Source organism: Melitaea cinxia, chromosome 3 (genome assembly GCF_905220565.1).
Source record: "Melitaea cinxia chromosome 3, ilMelCinx1.1, whole genome shotgun sequence".
Lineage (NCBI taxonomy): Eukaryota > Metazoa > Arthropoda > Insecta > Lepidoptera > Nymphalidae > Melitaea > Melitaea cinxia.
The window spans coordinates 16,261,676-16,280,972 of NC_059396.1; the positions used below are offsets into that span (position 1 = coordinate 16,261,676).

The following is a 19,297-nucleotide window of genomic DNA, read 5'->3' on the forward strand; positions in this document are numbered from 1 at the left end:
GCGACTAAGGGATAACACAGTAATTCCACTATCACATTGGAACTTAAAAACTGACCGATGTCGTTATAACCATCCAACTGCTGGCTTTGAAATACACAGACCGAAGACGGGCAGCAGCGTCTCGGGTGCGACAAAGCCAGGCCTGTTGTCATCAACCAGCTTGCCCAGCGTGGTGACTATGCAGCAACACACATAAGTTCACGCCATTTTTGGCGCAAAGTTGTGGAGGCTTATGTCCAGCAGTGGACTACGATAGACTGAAGTAATGAATAATTATAATTGTAAAATCACTAATCAAAATGCTTTTGATAAAGATACTTTTGATATTTGTTTTATGAAGCAGAAATTTGAACGCTTTACCAAGAAGAGAAATGTTAACTAAATATTTCAGTACATCATAAATCAGTTTATGCTCTAGTATTTCACATTTTCAAAGAACGGGCAGTCGAAATTCTGATACAATATACATACCAAATTACATTGAATTCATTGGTACAATTCTAAACGTACCAACGCCATTACAGCTTATATTGCGAAAATTTATTCCTAAAGTAACATTCGAACTAAAACAACTTTAAACAAATACACCGTTTTTGCTAACTGCGTTATAATCATAGTAGTTTCTTGTTCTATTGTTATGGGTCTTAAATGGACGATTGTAAAGTAAAACGCTTAGCTGGTGTAATTGCTTTAACTCCCAGAGGCGATTCTACGTAACAGTTTTGTACTAACCATTTGTTTAATTTAAATTAGTTGTAGGATTACTTCGTATTAAAAATAAATGGTAATAATTGTGTTTGCTCACAAACGAAAAAAAAAAACCGACTTCAATTACATCGAAGAGTAATACAACGTAGATCGACGAAAAAATAATCAAGTAACTACGCGTTATCAAAGATTACTCAAAAAGTTGTTATCAGATCTCGATAAAATTTACATGTAACCACATGATAAACATCAGCTTTTGATTAAATTAAAAATTATCAAAATCGGTACACCCAGTAAAAAGTTATTGCGGGTTTTCGAGAGTTTCCCTCGATTTCTCTGGGATTCCATCATCAGATCCTGGTTTCCTTACCATGGTACAAAACTAGGGATATCCCCTTTCCAAAAAAAAAAAAAAAATAATAATTATCAAAATCGGTACATCCAGTAAAAAGTTATGCGGTATAATAAAACGTAGGTCGACGAAAAAAGCGTCAAGTAAAAACGCATTATTAGATATAACTCGAAAAGTAGTTGTTAGATCTCAAATAAATTTAAATGGGACCAATTGGCACACACCACATTTCGATTAAAACAAAATTTGTCGAAATCGGTCTACCCGGTCAAAAGTTCTGATGTAACCATACATAAAAAAAAAAATACAGTCGAATTGAGAACCTCCTCCTTTTTTGGAAGTCGGTTAAAAAATTAAGTATATGTGGCAATAGGAACACATAAGTTATATATTTAGAGATTCTGTATTTAAACTCAACGTAAACGGAAGATGATAACGGTCAAAATAAAGGTGTCCTAAGTGAGAATTGAATCTTTATTTATTACCTTAGCTTACGTCAAATTAACACGAAAGTAAAAGTCAAAAGGTTCAAAGGGATCGACTATCGAGAAAACAAATATCTAAAATAACTTAAAGATTTTTTTACGTAGTATGAAGTGGAAACTTTCCTTGATGATGAAAACCTCATTGATTATCTCACGTGCGCTATTTACACTATAGTATTGTGCTATAAAACAAGAAAGTGTCGGAATATTTGATTTTAGAGCAGGATATCTTGGTCAAAGTTTGGATCAGCCTAACTGGGAAAGTACCCAACACACAACTTAATAACAGAAAAATGAACATAATAATGAAGCAAGTCAATTAGAGATACATCTGTAATTACAGCTCTATACATTTTATATCAGTGTTATTTCTAAAAATGAATGATTGGCATAAATGTTTTGTTCAGTTCAAATAAATATAGAGCAATTGAAATGAAAACATAAAATATTAGTTTTTCTTCCAATTTGTTGACATTTGTGCTATTTAATATTTATTTCTCAAGTACAAGGGCTCACAATGAAGAATAATGTGAGGGCGGAAAGAAGTGAATCTTGTTAGTTTGTAACAACCTAAATTGAGTTGTTGGCTTTAATGTCTAGTAAATATTTGATGGCTTCACGAAGATTTATCACTGTTGTACAATCATGTAATACCTACGCGAAAAGTAATGAAATTATAAAGAATAATACAATCTCTCTCACAAGAAACTCAGGTTTTCACTACAAAATGAACTGATCAAAAATAAACCATATTACCTTGGTATAGCAATTCGGAGAATAAACTTATGTATAAATTAACAATTTTTGGATTGAAAACCCAATTTTAAGATTCAAACGAAACCCTTTTAAGTTTTTTAAGTTATAAATAATAAATAAATATATAAATATCTATACAATACACACACTATATATACATATTTATTTATTTATTTGTTTCAAGTTTAACTAACATTTTCATATTTTTTCTGACATAGTAATAAAACCCATTAAAATATTCGTATTAGACAAAAGAAATACGTGAGATTGAATTTAGTACAAGAGCATAAAAATACTGTAGAAATTTATAAATACGAATATAAGTTCTGCATAGGCGTATTTACCCTGGGGCCGAAAGGGCTATGGCCTGGGGCGGCAATCTGCGAGAGGCGGCGTAAGCTAAGCATACGTACTAGGAAGGTGAAAAATTAACCTATTTTTACCGAAAATAATCGATTTTTTACTAACAAATCTCTAACATCTCTAATAAATGCGTTGCATTTTCCTTTTTCCCTTAATTTATGGGGCGACGAATTCAAAATGACGAGGGGCGCTGAATCTAAAAATATGGCACCGGATCTATTCTTGCAGCAAAAATTTTACAGGGTCAAAGAATTAGTTACTTTTCATTTTATTGATTCTGTGTTAATTGCTTTCAACATTGTAAGTGTACCCCGCATAATTATTATTAATAGTTAAACATGAATGAAAGGTGCCGAATTTCCCATAGCGGTCCTTTATGTAATTATTGTACAGAATAAGAATTTGAATTTGTGCCAAACTATCGAATGTCTGATAACTTATGACCCCCTAGTATCGATATTGAATAACTATTAAAAAATTTTTCCTACACAAAATTCTTCGACGGTTTTAATTAAATTGTTGCTTCCAAACTTAAAAAAATATTTAAAAGTAAAATAACAATAATGTTTTAAATTAAAAAATATTCAAAACGACTAAAGCCTTACAAAGTTACTTTAATAAAACTTGTACATTTTTATGTACAGAAAAAAGAAAACAAAATTAATGGTTTACACAAATTTACACTTACTTTGAGTACTCTGACAACGTCTTGAGGGAATTGCATAAGCGCTGTGTTCGTCACCCTTCTGTAGATCCTGTCCACAAATATTCCGGCTCGAATTGCATGCGCCACTGATCTGAACTTCGGTTTTTCATCGGACTTCCGCTTCGCTGTTGCCAGTTGTCTCGTAAACGTCGAAGCGAGCCATTCCCGAACTTCTGGAGGTACTGCGTCTGGTTGTACTTCTGATAACTCATCATCTTCATCTGCTAGTCTCCTGCACATAATTCATTGGATTAGAAGAAACCCATAAAATACCTTTGACTCAAGCAGACCGTTCAAGCTAATACCATAACTTTGTTAGCATCCAGACGTATCTTCACGTTTTTAATTACCCCACGGAAAAGCAGCGAAGCCTAGTGTTGACAAATGTGACATATAATTAAATTTTTAATGTGAATTTACAATGATAACTTTAGTTTTTAAATTAATTCTTTTGTTCAGACTAAATAATTGACTACGAAATGTTTTGAGTGTCGACGCCTCGCTTTTAAATAAATTATTCATTTCTTTATTGAAAGTCTCGAACATTCCCGAGCTTAGATAGCTACAGCGAAAACTTTCATATAAATTTGCATTAGTTATTTTTGAAACCAATTATGAAACAAGTACAAAGCCCGTTATGGTTTTTATAAGTTTTTTGATAAGTCAATTATATATTTATAAATATTAAACTAATCTAATATAACTTAAGATTCTATTTACATCTATATCTATCTCAATTAACTATAACTATGGTCTAATATCGGATATTGATACGATTATTATAATTTCTAAGGACCTGAAAAGAATACTGGTAAATGAAATTTTTTAAAATAGAAATAATAATTACAGTACATCTTACCGAATGTACTCGTATCAACATATTAGTCACTGTAATAAAGATATATCGATGATCGAGAGATATTTAACAAAAAAGTGTAATTTTTTAAAATGCAAAATTGCAAAAATGTGACGGCGATAAGAACCTCTTTAGTGATTCTTCCGTATTTTATATCAATTAGGATCAAAACGAAATAAGAGTCGACGAGAAAAGCTTGAGAAAAACAACATGCTTAAGTTCTCAAAGATCTATAACCATGCAACGTGCTTACAATCTTTCTGTTACATTGCTTTCCATTGTATTGTGATGTGTATGTGATGTTCCATGGTACCTAGTGAGGTGAATTGAAAATAATAAATTGATACGTTTGAAAACGCGTTGATACAAGGTAGAAAAAGTATAATATTTTGTAAAATAAAATCAAATGAACGCGTATGCAGTCTAATGATACGATTTCGTTGCTTTTTATTTGTTTTATGTACAATTTTTATAAATGCATAATATAGATTTTATCTAGGAAATCATACACTGATTTCACTTGATATTTGACATGAAATTCTGTTTGCATTCAAATACTGAAAGCATCGCTACAAGCGAACATGTACTTGGATTATTATGTCAACATTCAAAGCTAGCGAAGTGTTAAACATATTTCGAACACGAATGTTTTATTGAATTTTCATACTACTATCTGCTTTATTGGACAAAAGCGGACAGTTTTACAATAGCAAATTATTTAGTGATTACGTGATCAAACACCGTTGTCGTTGACTTGTGTCGTCTAAAGCATATTTTGAAAGCAGAAATCTAAATTAACACTTTCATGCGAACAACGTATATGTACGTCATATATTGGTAGATATGATATGGCACAACGTACTATAACGTTCAGCAAAACCCCGATTTATTGAGCACAACGTAATGGTTCGGTGCCTGGCCATACTAATGTTTAAAAGTTTGGTTGCTGTGCCACAACATATCGAATTCTAAAAATTGTAGTGCTACGCCGCACCGATTTAATTTTGCCTTCTTTGATGGCATTCAGTCCTGATACAGTACCTACTTTTTTAGCGCACAACGTCACTATACGTCGTTTCGCCTAAGAAGTTTTATTACTTCACTCGACTTGTGCGCCTCGCGGGGGTAGTGCGTGCGCCGATTGTGTTCGCGTAGAATATTGACGTAAAATATATGTAAAATGAGCTAAAAAAGGAATCTTCTTTGAAAATCTTAGAATTTTCGTTATCACGAGGAATCACCCCACAGACCCTTTTGTTGACGATGGAGAATTTGGATCGGATGCTGATTACGACTTGACGATTGACGACGTCTAGAAACGTCAGCGCAATATATTTAAATACTAATATCATCAGCTATTTGCACAACGTCATTAGACGCCGCTCGAATTTATATGAAAAAATGATGTGCAATATCGCATAGAGCTACAATATTGACTTGTTCGCGTGAAAGTGTTAAGCTAAATATGAGCCTTTCAAACATCGAATATAATGACAATTTTAATAATTGTGATTGCAATGGAAAGCAACGTCGATACACATAACCACATAAAGCGGTCTTAGGGAATATGGAAGTAATTACAAGGGCATATATTACCACTTGAATGTAATTATAAATTTATAATATAATTAAATAATTGTACCTAATTTCTATCGATAAAAATAATATTTTTAGAAATTTCGAAAAAACTAATTAATAAAAAGGAAATAGTGATGATAAAAATAGATTGAGTGAAATAAAGCTGAATCAATATTTTTTGAAAAAGGTAAGGAAAATATATATATAATGGGTGCACTTAAGGTGCTTTTAAAAATAAATGCCGATGAAGAAAGAAAATTCAAGTGGTAATATTGTCAAAAGAACGTGGTAACATCGACACACCTAAACACCAGGGTCGGCGCCGATTGCTGACGCGCCACAGCCGGTCTAAAATAAAACACCACGTCATTGTTCACACTTAGGGATTTAGAGGATTTGGGGTTCAACTGAAATTAGCTCTTGGTCTCGTCTGATGCTGATACATACACGTTACTTTATATAATCACAAAAATATTTAAATCAAAAATAAAATAACGTTTCATAACAAGTAAGGACAAATTTTGATCATTCGCGATAAACAGAAGAAAAAGTTTTCCATTGGGAGTAGATTTGCATTTAAATTATAAACACAATAATAATAAACACACAGTTTCTGATTACAAAATATAATGATATATACGATATTTTTATAAGCAGTATTTTTTAAATTAAAAAGCAGTTTTTAAATTAAATAGAACTAAAGAAGGCATAATTAGATAAGTTTCACTCATGTACACATGTGTAATAAATCATAAAATATCCAACTAAAAAAATATAAGCACGTGAGAAAACATCATTCGTCATGCTTTTATGGTAAAATAATTTGATTGTGAAGTAGTATTCGAAATGAAAATATTTGTCACAGGGTCCTGGACGGTACAGGGTACTACTTCCAGACTAAGCTAACGTAAGGTAAATCCACAATTCTACATAAGAACAAGTGAAGCAAAACCGAAATCAACACATTCATGTTTGATCTTCCCTTATTCTTCGAAGGGGTTAATTAAGAACAAAAGTGGGTGGGTGGTAATCACCAATTTGGATAGCTTAGAATAAAATCATCCAAAATGGTGACAATAGAAGGTATACTAAACTAACAGATGGACAGGAAACTGAAAGATTTCTTTACTGAAGCATCAACAGAACAGAAAGACCTAATCGCACAGAGTGGACAGAAGGGAGGCGCGACTACTTGGCCATTGCCGGCGGTGGTGTAACGGTATTAACTTTGCTTCGTTCGACTGTTCTACAGAACACCGCGCCCAGCATGGTGTGCGTAGGCGCCTCATGTGAAGTGGCGCTGGCTGCATACGCGGCTGCTCTGGACCTCTCCTATCCCTGTATTACAAATCATCACTGGCGGGGCAAGCGCCCGCTGTTCATAACCATCGGATAGGTCATTACTGGATCACTTGACCTATACCTTAGCTATACCCTATTCGCCATGGACAAATGAAATCAAAAGATGAGAAGAAAACTAAAGAAAAAGATGTGAATCCTTACACTTATATAACATGGCGGAGCATTACCAAAGGTATTATCGAAGGTCTTTGATATAGTGATTAAAAACAAAGATTAATTTTATGATATTCTAAGAACACGCTATTATAAAGTAATGTATCTTAAGTTCAGCTTAAAACTCCAGTTGAAACCTTATATGAGAACTCTCTGTAATAAAGTAGTAACTTTGAAGAGTGAAACAGGTGGGATAAATGGCAAAGATGCTTTTGTATATAATTTCAAAATTTTTAGCAATCATGGCAACTTCGTCTATATTAAATTGCTACTTCAGAATATTTCAAAATTGAAAATGATAGTATAAAACTTTATGTATTTATTTATTAGGGATGGTACACAGCACAGAAAAATTATAAAAAACAAGAACGAAATAGGTATAATCATAAAGGCAAATTACGACCATCCATCCGTTTAAAATTAAATTTACAAACGTGAAAAAAAAAGAAAAGAAAAATAAAAAAAAAAATTTAAAAGCGAAATAAAAAAAAACTTATTTATATATTAAACTAATAAAAATTGTAAAATAGCCGTGTGAAGCCGGGGCGGAATGTTAGTCGTAAACAACATTTTACTAAATTTTAAATATAACTTCAATAATATAATTTGTAATATTAAGTTGGGGAAATTTAATCATTTTCAACTAATTGTTGTGATTGCTTTTCTAAAGTTAGTTTGTTTCTTTGGCGAGTGTTTTGCTAGTTAAAAGTAAATTGGTATGAAATTACGTTATACGAATTTTCTGCGGCTTTCGTAGCATCTGCGAACTTTATTCGCGGATATATTATATGGAAGCTGAGGGAATTCATTTGCATATGAATTCGCTTTGCATATTTTGTAACATGAGGTAAGTAGACTTCTGATTGGGAAACTGAATAACCGAGTATAATAAAATTTTCGTGATAATGAGCAAAGTGGTTTTATGCTTACATTATATTTCTATAAATTTTCATTATTTAACGGAATTGTATTTATTAGACGGGATTTAAATAGTTGAAAAAATCAATCTAACTATATCCAAGTTGTTGTTGATTAAGAAAAGTATCTGATACAATTGTATTGCTCAACTTTTAGACGATTAGTAAAAATTATTTCGCGGTTGATATTATTAAATATTCTAGGATATTTATCATTATTCAAAGCACATTTAAGTATAAATTTACTATTATCTTGATAAACGTATTTTTCAGAATATTAGACAGCACTGGTTTATGACTGTTGCGCTGGCGGCTGCGGATTCGATCTTCGCACATTACAAACATTTGTATTAGCCATACAGATGTTTGCCGTAGTCTGGGTGTTTGTGCAGTCCTAGTGTGTTTCATCAGCGTGCCTCGGTAAGCACGTTAAATCGTCGGTTCCGGTTGTTATCATTTCCACCTGATAGCGATCGTTAGTCATAGTAGGGAATATATCCGGCTACAAAAGAGTCCTATGCCGAGCAGTGGGATATTACAGGCTGAAGCGTAATATTACTACTGAATATATACTAGATTTTACCCGCTGCTTCACTCCCATTGGTTTTTTTTTAAATAAAAATAACCTATGTTACTTCTAATACCTCCAAGAATATGTGTACAAAGTTTCATGATGATAGGTTAACTAGTTTTCGCGTGAAAACGTAACAAACAAACTTACAGACACATTTATAATATTAGTAGGGATTAAAAACAAAATAACATTACTTTTATTTTCTATTAATGTATCATTTAATCTATCTATGTACATGTATAATTTTCATAAAATTCAGTAACAGTATACATTTTAATAATAAAAAGTACCTTTCAAAATCTGTTTCAATTTATTTATAATAAAACGATAAAAGATGATTATATTGTCAACGTTTTCGAATTTCGTCATAATTAAATATTATTATCTCTTTTGCTTCGAGCTCGCTGAATCCGTAACGGTACTCCAACAATACGTATTGATTTTAGAAATCTGATCGTTCACGTAAATATTAAAATTCGAAGAATCTTCGGATTAAACGCTGTTCAATCGTGCATTGCAGTTTCCAATATTTTCATTTAGGTAGCTATCTATACTTTTATATTTCACGTTTATGAGTTTGAGTATATTTATTTATTTGTTGTCAGTTGTGTAGCTTCAATTTAAGTATAATGCTGTGGTTCAAATGTATTAATTTGTGTTTGTAGTTGATATGCCCTTTTTAAATTAATATATAAAAAAAAATCTACAACTTTTTAATCTACACAATGTCCCTTTCACGTAATTACATTGACTAAACTACCAAATTAATACTAAAACTTTTACCGAACTAGATAATCATATAAAGTAAGTATTGTCGCTTTGAAGTAGAATTTCCTTTAAGTTACAAAAACTTACAACACATTTTCTGTTAAGATTAATGAAATTGAATAAAAGTAAACGGCATAAAAACACGGCATGTCAGAGGGTGAAGTGTTATACGTGTAGGCACATTTGTAATTTTATCTAAAAATATTAAAATGTTCTCGGAGAAAATAAATAATAATAAGCTTATAAATATTTAGTTATGTACCTTTTATTTTTAAAAAGGCTGTCAGGAAGCATTTTCTTGATATTCAACGTGAATAAAATTATATATATATGTATGTATGTATGTGTGGAGAGAGGGCGCTACAGTGCCAACGTTTACTTCGACTCCGTACTATTAGTGATCTCAAACAAAAACAAGTGCATTGACTTAGTGGGGAAAGGTACAAGTGAAGAAATAAACAAGTGCTTTACACCATACATTGTGGAAAACATCTACCATCGAGTGAAAACTACGTAATCAGTGAAAACATCGTAACTGTGAATTGGTCGTATTACGTATTTTATAGACATTTATCCTCGACACTAGACATTTGAAGTGAAAGAACAACTAAAACTGAAGTAAATTGTGCTTTCATAATCCCGCCAATTTGTCTTTTGAATAATAAAATTGTGTGATAAGTTGTTTGAATAAATAGTTTACCCTACTTTTTATTTATAACAAGTGAGCAAGAACTGCACAAAGACACTGGTGACATCTGTCGAAAGTTACCCGTATTACTAATACAAGTCCGAACCATCTTCGATCTACGATCGATCTGCCAGAGCTAGCTATCTTAGCAGTTCGGAACAATAATACAAGAGGGCGTTAGTAGTAACAGAACAATCACCTCAACATTGTTACACATTTTACAAAATAATCTAGAAAGTATAAGAAATGGAGGAAATTATGCAAGAGCTTCGAAAAATTCGAAGAGACTTAGATGAACAAAAAATCGCAATAGAAAAAAGTGGAGAGAAAGTGACAGAAAAAGTTACACAAAATATAAACTGTATACTGGAAGACAAGTTTAAACTGTTCAATGAAAAATACGAGCACCTAAGGGAAAAATGTGAAAACCAAGAAAAACGATTATATTTTCTAGAAAAACAGACAAGAAAAAACAACATCGTCTTTTTCGGAATAAAAGAAACAGAAACATCATATTCTAACCTAGAGAGCCTTATAGTGAACTTCATTAAAGAACACCTCTCTCAAGAACTGGACCGCAGGGATATTCAAGAAGTTAAGAGAATAGGGAAGAAAGGGGAAAGACCTCGACCAATAATTGTGACTTGTTGTACACTCGGCACAAAAATTAACTTGTTTAAAAATAGAAAGGCACTAAAAAATACCAGCTACTACATGACGGAAGATTTCCCACAAAATATACTAGAGAAGAGGAAAGAGCTACAAGAACAGGCAAGAATCGAAAGGGAAAAGGGAAACCTTGTAAAAATAAAATACGACAAGCTAGTCATAAGTAAAAGAAACAAAACAGCTGTAAATAACAAAAGAATGCTTTCAACTTCACCTGACAACCAAACCATAAAAGGAGCCGAAACAATTACACAGACTTACAAGAAAAATAAATCACAAACACTAATAAGAAGAACTTCAAGCCTATCAGAAGGTACTTCAAAACCGGGCATGCTGAATTACCTAATTAACAGAAACACAAACAACTCATCAGATCTGCAGCAAAATAATATCGTTAATATATAGCAATCGCCGCCCCCCTCTCGCAACGTCAACATACAACAAACATCATCAGAACACCAAACTCATCTTCCAAGCCGGCTGGTCACCGTGGAAGATCACGACCATAACCCTCCAAACAACCCTCCGAAAAATGAAAAAACCTTACAAAAAACGCTATACATTCTGACGTATAACGTTAAAACACTTTCATCATATGAACGTTTGTTAGAGCTAAACGAAGCTCTCAAAGAAATTAAATATGACATATTAGGATTAGCTGAAACAAGGTGCCTAGGAAACAAAATTGAAGAGCATGAAAACTTTATTTTCTGCTATACAGGACACACACCTGGAAGACATGGCGTAGGTTTTTTAGTAAAATACCATCTTAAAAACAATATAGAAGGATACCTCGGTCTTTCTGAAAGAGTAGCTATATTGAACCTGAAATTCGAGTATACCAGCTTATCCATCATCCAAGTATACGCCCCTACTGCACAAGCAAGTGATGACGAAATCGATAGCTTTTATGCGACAGTAAGTAGGGCAATAGAACTAGCACACAAAGACTTCATACTGATGGGGGACCTAAATGCTAAAATTGGGATACCAAAAAACGAGGAGCATTTGATTATGAAAGCACACGGATATGGAATCAGAAATGAGAGAGGACAAAGACTAATCGAATATGCCAGGGAAAACAAACTATCTATTTTGAACACTTTCTTCAAAAAAAAAGCAAAAAATAAATGGACCTGGCGATCACCGGATGGAGCCAACAAAAATGAAATCGACTTTGTTCTCTCAAATCGACCTCGTCTGTTTAAAAACATAGAAGTACTAAACATAAACTACCCTTCTGATCATAGGCCAATAAGAGCTACAATATCATATGACACACATTTCAAAAAAAGCAGAACAAAGTTTACTAACTGTCAACATAATACACTAACAAGCGAAGAAGATATCACCAAGTTCAAAGAATATCTAAACTCCTACATATCGAAAGATAAAATGTTCGCTGAGACTATTATCCCAGTTCAGAAGTACTACGATAACTTAATCAGAATCATCACCTTAAGCTTGCAAAACGCCAGAGTAGCACAAAACCCAAAGAAAGGCCACAAAATAATTTCAGAGCGTACATTAAAACTTTTTAAAAGAAGACAATACCTGCAAAAAAGTTCGAATAAAACCAGAGCAACTAGAAATGAAATCTCGGCGCTTTACAAGCTTGTCAACAAATACATAAAAAAAGACTACGACAACTACAGATATAAAACTATTGAAAAACACCTAAGACAAACTGGTAGCACAAAAAAGGCATACAAAGAGCTGAAACCAAATAAAACTTGGATCGAAGAGCTAAAACGAAGTGATTTAACTAAAAATAACCGCGGCGACATTATAAGTATAGCGACAGATTTTTACAGGGACCTTTACAACAGAAAAGAGCCAGGGGACACAGACCACGAAAACCAAAATAACAGCAGCAATGTTAACATACTAAAAATACCCCAAATTGAAGAAAATGACGTCATCGAGGCATTCAACAAACTGAAATTAGACAAAAGCCCGGGCTCGGACAACTTAACAAACGAGACTCTAAAGATATCTGCTCCAATACTAGCTACACCCTTTACAAATTTATTCAACGCTATCCTCGAATGTGGAGAGACACCCACCCAATGGTCTGAATCTAACATAATTCTGGTATACAAAAAAGGCGACCCTAAAGATATTGGGAACTACAGACCTATAAGTCTGCTACCGAGTACATATAAGCTTTTTTCTTCAATATTGACCAAAAAAATTAGCTCTACATTAGAAACAAGACAACCTGTTGAACAGGCAGGATTCAGAAAAGGATTCTCTACCATCGACCATATTCACACACTCGAACTTCTCATTGAGAAATATCAAGAGAGTAATAGATCACTGTACTTGGCATATGTCGATTACAAAAAAGCATTCGATTCAGTTTCACACAACTATATCTGGGAAACTTTAACAACACAGAATGTGGAAAACGAATACTTACGAGTAATCAAAAGCATATACAGGAACAGCAAAAGTAGAGTTAAACTAGAAACCGCAGGTCCCTGGTTCCCTATAAAGAGAGGCGTAAGACAAGGGGACCCGCTTTCACCTATATTATTTATAGCCACGTTAGAGTCGATAATAAGCAAGCTGGACTGGAACGAATGCGGAATAAAAGTAAAAAATAAGTATTTGAACCACCTACGTTTTGCCGACGACTTGGTACTGATATCAGAGAATGGTAGAGAACTGCAGTACATGGTAGAATCACTAAACAAAGCTAGCAAGCTCGCCGGGCTAGAGATGAACCTCTCAAAAACTATGGTAATGACCAATAACACCCAGGTACAAATATACGTCGACAACGAGCTGCTCCAATACACTGATAAATACATCTACCTAGGTAAACAAATAAGCTTCGACAGACTAAATCACTATCAAGAGATTGAGCGCAGAGCCCAGCTAACATGGAATAAGTACTGGAGCCTAAAAGAAATATTTAAGAGCAACATGCCAATCAAACTGAAGACAAAGGTTATGAATTCATGCCTTCTACCATGCCTGACCTATGCTTGTCAGACATGGAAGTTTAACAAGAATGTTAAGAATAAAATTATAACATGCCAACGAGGAATGGAGCGGAGTATGCTAAACATAAAAAGAATAAATAAAATAAGGCATACAAAAATACGCAATATCACAAAAGCAACAGATGGTTTAGCACAAGCTCTTGCATTAAAATGGAAGTGGGCCGGACACATAGCACGCCTGCAAGATCAAAGGTGGACAAAAAAGGTGACAGAATGGAAGGGGCCAGTGGGCAAAAGGAAGAAAGGGAAACCTTACACCAGATGGGAGGACGAAATCAAACGCATAGCCGGTCCAAACTGGACACAAACAGCACAATCCAGAGAAAACTGGTTAAATTTGGAGGAGGCCTTTACCTGCAGAGGGGTTCTTGCAGAATAATTTTACTAAACAAATAAACAGTTACATAAAACATCTATTATAATAATGTATCTAAATATTTCTTATATTAAGCTGTAATTACTAACCATTATAAAAAAAAAAAAAAAAAAAAAAAAAAAAAAAAAAAAAAAAAAAAAAAAAAAAAAAAAAAAAAAAAAAAAAAATATTAGATAGCTAAATTAAAAAAAAAAAAAAAAAAAAAAAAAAAAAAAAAACAAAAAAAAAAAAAAAAAAAACAAAAAAAACGATACTAACAAACCAATTTAACTTGTAAACTATTATTTTCTGGAAGAAATAAAAGGCTTTTTTATTTTTATTTATTTATGTATGTTTGTATGTACGTGTTTGTGTATGTATATGTTTATGTATTTATGTATATATGTATGTACGTATGTATGTATTTATGTATGTGTTTATGTATGTATGTATGTATGTATGTGTGTATGTATGTATGTAAATATGTTCAAACGTTTATGTCTCAATTTGTACACCTACATGACACGATACCATCTCCTCTGCCCCTAGGTTGCCTGGAAGAGATCGCTTTTCAGCGATAAAGCCGCCCTTTGTACCTGATGATACTCTGTTTAAGCCCATAATATGTATTATTTCTGTTTTGGTGTACAATAAAGTGTATTGTTATGTTATGTTATGTTACCTTTATGCTTCTAATATTTCTATATATATTTTTATGATTATTCTTTGTATTGTCTCGTATGATTTCAAAGACTGTTCACTTTCTTAATACAGTTTTAATTAAATATTTAGATTTTAATTCAATCTTAAGAGCTTTATTTCATTGAACAGTAACGACTATCATACCCACTATATCTTTCAGATTAAAGGGACTAATATTATAATGTTATTTAAAGTAGAAAAGACGATGTATGTGAGATGATACTTCCGTATCAAAGCACGTTTTTGCACATTCATAATCAAGTTGCAATTACGACGCATGTCTATAACTTTGTTTAGTATTTTAATTAACATATTTTATTGAGGTAAGATGGTTGACGACCGTTATGGTGTAATGGCACGTGTGCCGTGTCGGCGGCACCTACCCACCGACGGTCGCTGTTTTGATTTCCGCTCAGACTGGATATTTGGGTTTATACAAATATTTATTTCCAGTCAGGTTGTTAGTCCTTTGTGGGTCTCCCTACCGTGCCCCGGAGAGCACTTCTCCTCCTCATGATCCTCCTCCTACCAGGGGAAAGAGGCTTATACCCAGCAGTGGAATATTACAGGCTGAAGCGCAAATATACAGACGGGATATGAAATTATATTAACTCTGACGCAATGCTCAGCTCGTATGTCAAGTATCAAAGACACTCGATCTTTCAAAATAAATTATTTTATATATATATTATTTACTTCCGAATTTTATTATTCAAAATACTCCGCCATCGATACAAAAGATAAGGAATATGAAGTAATAAGCAGCTTATTTATTAGCGTTTATTAGCTTTACATATAGCTTGGAAATGAATAGGTTGACAATCGTCGTATATTTTATGCTAATTCTTAAATATCATCCCCACTGTCTGGTAGCCTGAAACACAGCAATGATGAAATATTCATTCGTTTAATACATTATTGCAACATATACGCTTATATTTTATAAGTTCTTTGGTATTAAGTTATTTTTTTTATATTTGTTGTAATTAAATAAAATGCCCGTCTCTAAATTGTCAAAGGACCTGTATATCTTCTAGTTTATTTCAAGTTAGTAATATAATATTTGAACAAGGATTTCTGTTTAATAGTTGTATAAAATACAAGTATTAAGAGTGTAAGGTATTACAAATATGATTCTTACAACATAATAAATTATTTTATGGTCAATTATGAAAATGTTAAGGCATTTTCATTGATTCACAAAACGTATATGTTGCATTTCAATCCAACGCTTCACAAAGCATTTATCAATCTTAACATAAATAAAAATTTCACTAAATAAAATGAATAACAATATTTCAAAAACCATACTTTGTTAATTATAAACGAAACAATGAAATATACATGTATTATCACAATCAACATAAATTGATTTGATACACAGAAATAGCGCTTACTTAAAATTTAAAATCACACAAAAAATTTCAATATTATTTTTTTAACAATTAAATAATCTTTTTTAAATTATAACATACTACTAAATTAGCTCCAAAGTTAATTTTACCTTTACCTTTTAGCTTCAATTTTGTATTGAAGATTACCTAACTGAAAATTTTCTCTAATTTCTATTTATCTAAATCTTTTCATTAGAATATAATTGAATTGCAAAACATTTTAATTAATTTGAATTTCGTTTGAAACCGCTTTAACGTATTTTGAATAGATAATTTAATATTTTTTTAAATCAATAAAATTTTGTCTTTCATATTATTTAATAGTTTTGTGGTCCCACGACAAGAATGGTAATAAATAATAATTGATAATGTAATATGTGATGCTAAAAATTTTTGTTTGTATAATTAATAATACTGGTACAGTTTGATAACATACTATTAAATAATACATATAATACCTTAGTTAATCTGTAAAGATTTGATTAGAATAAAAAAAAATCCTATTTTTTTCTTGGCTTTATGACAAGTAATGTTAGCTCAAGTAATATTAACTGTTTATTATTATTAAATTTGTCTAAAATCTATGAAGTCCCATCGATCAACTTCAAAACTTTGTAGAGCGTAGTTTTTTTTTGATAAATTACTTTTCTTTACATAATAAATACAATAATGTTTAATACATACTTGGTTTCATCTATGTAGACAGCTTCGAGAACTTTTGCGGCGTATTGGAGGTTCTTTTGTAATGTTTCAGCGGGTATTTCACCTCTGTTTAATTGTCTAAGGAGGTAGCGTAATCTGTGAACAAGAGAAAGACATTTCATATTATCATATACTATATATTACTCGTGGATTTTCTTACATTGTTTTAATACATTAATTAATTGAGCTTTACAAGTGCAGTAATCACAAAGATGTCTTTTGTGCTTGTGGTTGAGAGTTCGATCTTCGCTCATGGCAAACGTTTGTGTAGGCTCTATAATGTTTATCGTAGTCTGGGTGTTTGTGTTTTGTGTTTTTAAAGCTTTACCTCGAGGATTAATTCTAGTTAAGTATGAGGCAATCATTTTCTGTAGCTGATTCACTTCATAATTCAGAGCGTGGCGTCTGAAGGATACTTTTATGTAAATATAATTACTACCACAGATGTAGTGATTAAATTTTAACCTACTTTAGAGATTAATGTATTTAACTATCAAATAACAAGCCTTAGTCACTTTTTTTAAAGTTAAATTATTATGCTGTATATATAAATTATGAAAAAATTATTTTCATTCCTTTAAATACAGTTTTGTAATGAAAAGCATTATGTATGTTTGTAAGTAATATACAATTTATTAACTTGCCGTATATCTTTGTAAGCAATTTATAATTCGTAAGCTTGCAGTAAAATATACAATAGGAGTTGTAGTCTGTTACAATGTAGCAAAGTAGCTTGCATTGTCGCAATTATAATAAAACTCTCAAAATGTATATTATTATAAAATTATAAATGTATATGTATGTTGTTATATTAGATGAAGACTTAATATGTTGATTCTAACAACCCCATGATAGTTACAATAAGTTACGACAAATTATTTAAGATAAATGAAATATTAGTGGTAAATAAAGTGCTCTATAAGTTTAAGACTATTGAAACAGTAGGCGTCTTTAAATGATATCATAAAGTGTGTAGAACTTAAACTCAATTCAGTTTATTTTTCTACTAAAATATTTTTCATTGGTGCGTGGTAAATAAAATTTAAAAAAAATACTGAAATAAAAAGAAAATTCCTTTTATTATCGTGCGTGTGAACTACCACTTATGTATGTGCTTTCGAGCCATTTACCAAGCAATTCAAGACGGCTCCGCTTCTAATTACCGCGTTCAAATTATTACAGGTAGAAAAATTATCACTTCATCGCTTTGATGAATTTGAAGTCGAAACTTTAATTTTAATCTTATTTCGACGCTTATCCCTACTGTTCCTCTTCTAAGTTTTAAGAGGAAAAATTAATGGTTAAAATTACTTAATAAATGTTAAAAGGGTCGTTAAAAACGGATCAACTTTAGTTAGCCAGCGCTTCAACATTACAACTTGTTTTAAAATAAGATTATAAACCCGAAAATAATTTTTCAAGTTTGAATGGTAAGCTTTGATCCTTAATATAGTTAAGAAAACAAACTCTTGCGTCAAGCAGTAAAGTATAAGTAGTGTAATTTTAATATCCTTTGTAATATGGTTGCCTGGTATACGCTATTTAGCGTTAAAATCTCAATCTTTACATATTGTTTGTTGACTCAATTGTTTGTTTTATAATCCCTTCTTACTGTACAATGAGGATACATTAAAATGTATGCAACGTGATTGTTAAGTGATTACAAACTCTGTAACATAAATTATTCTTTATGTAAGATTATACGAGATTTTAAGTGCAAAAATTGTTATTTAGGTAATAAATAAAAACTACACGTAACTACACACGTAACTAGGTAGAAGGCTGTACAGATAAAATAATAAATTTTGATCTCTGAGATAACAAGATGCTATTTTACTAACAGCCCAATTCTTAAAACAATATCTTTAATTTTCTTCGGAACAATAATTGTTAATATTTTACTTTTCGTTCGGGAGCTGGTCAACTTTCAGACCCTTTTAGAAGTCCGTAGTAAAGTTGGAAAAAGTAGTCCCAAGGGTGACTTTGATGTTTGTAGGTAAGATATCTGTTTCCCGAGAAATACACAAGTATAAACGATAGTCGATCGGGTTCTACGTACAGTTTATACAACCTATATTTTGTAGTAACTTTTTCAAAACATTTATTGCATACAAACTCTATCATTTCATTTGTTTATATTATTTATTTGGTTTAATGGCTTATATTGTTACCAAAATAGCGTAAATAATTTAATAATA

The 19,297-nt window shown here is 31.9% G+C and overlaps 1 protein-coding gene across 1 annotated transcript in view; it reads right to left on the minus strand.

Annotated features, from left to right (window-relative positions):
- Positions 1 to 19,297, minus strand: part of LOC123668133 (calcium/calmodulin-dependent 3',5'-cyclic nucleotide phosphodiesterase 1) — a 36,180-nt gene that overhangs the window by 9,397 nt on the left and 7,486 nt on the right. Inside the window, exons 3-5 of the mRNA XM_045601926.1 lie at positions 17,082 to 17,195; positions 7,032 to 7,142; positions 3,353 to 3,602 (exon numbers count right to left, since the gene is read on the minus strand). Of these exons, the coding sequence (XP_045457882.1) occupies positions 3,353 to 3,602; positions 7,032 to 7,142; positions 17,082 to 17,195 (475 nt within the window). The remainder of the gene's footprint in view (positions 1 to 3,352; positions 3,603 to 7,031; positions 7,143 to 17,081; positions 17,196 to 19,297) is intronic.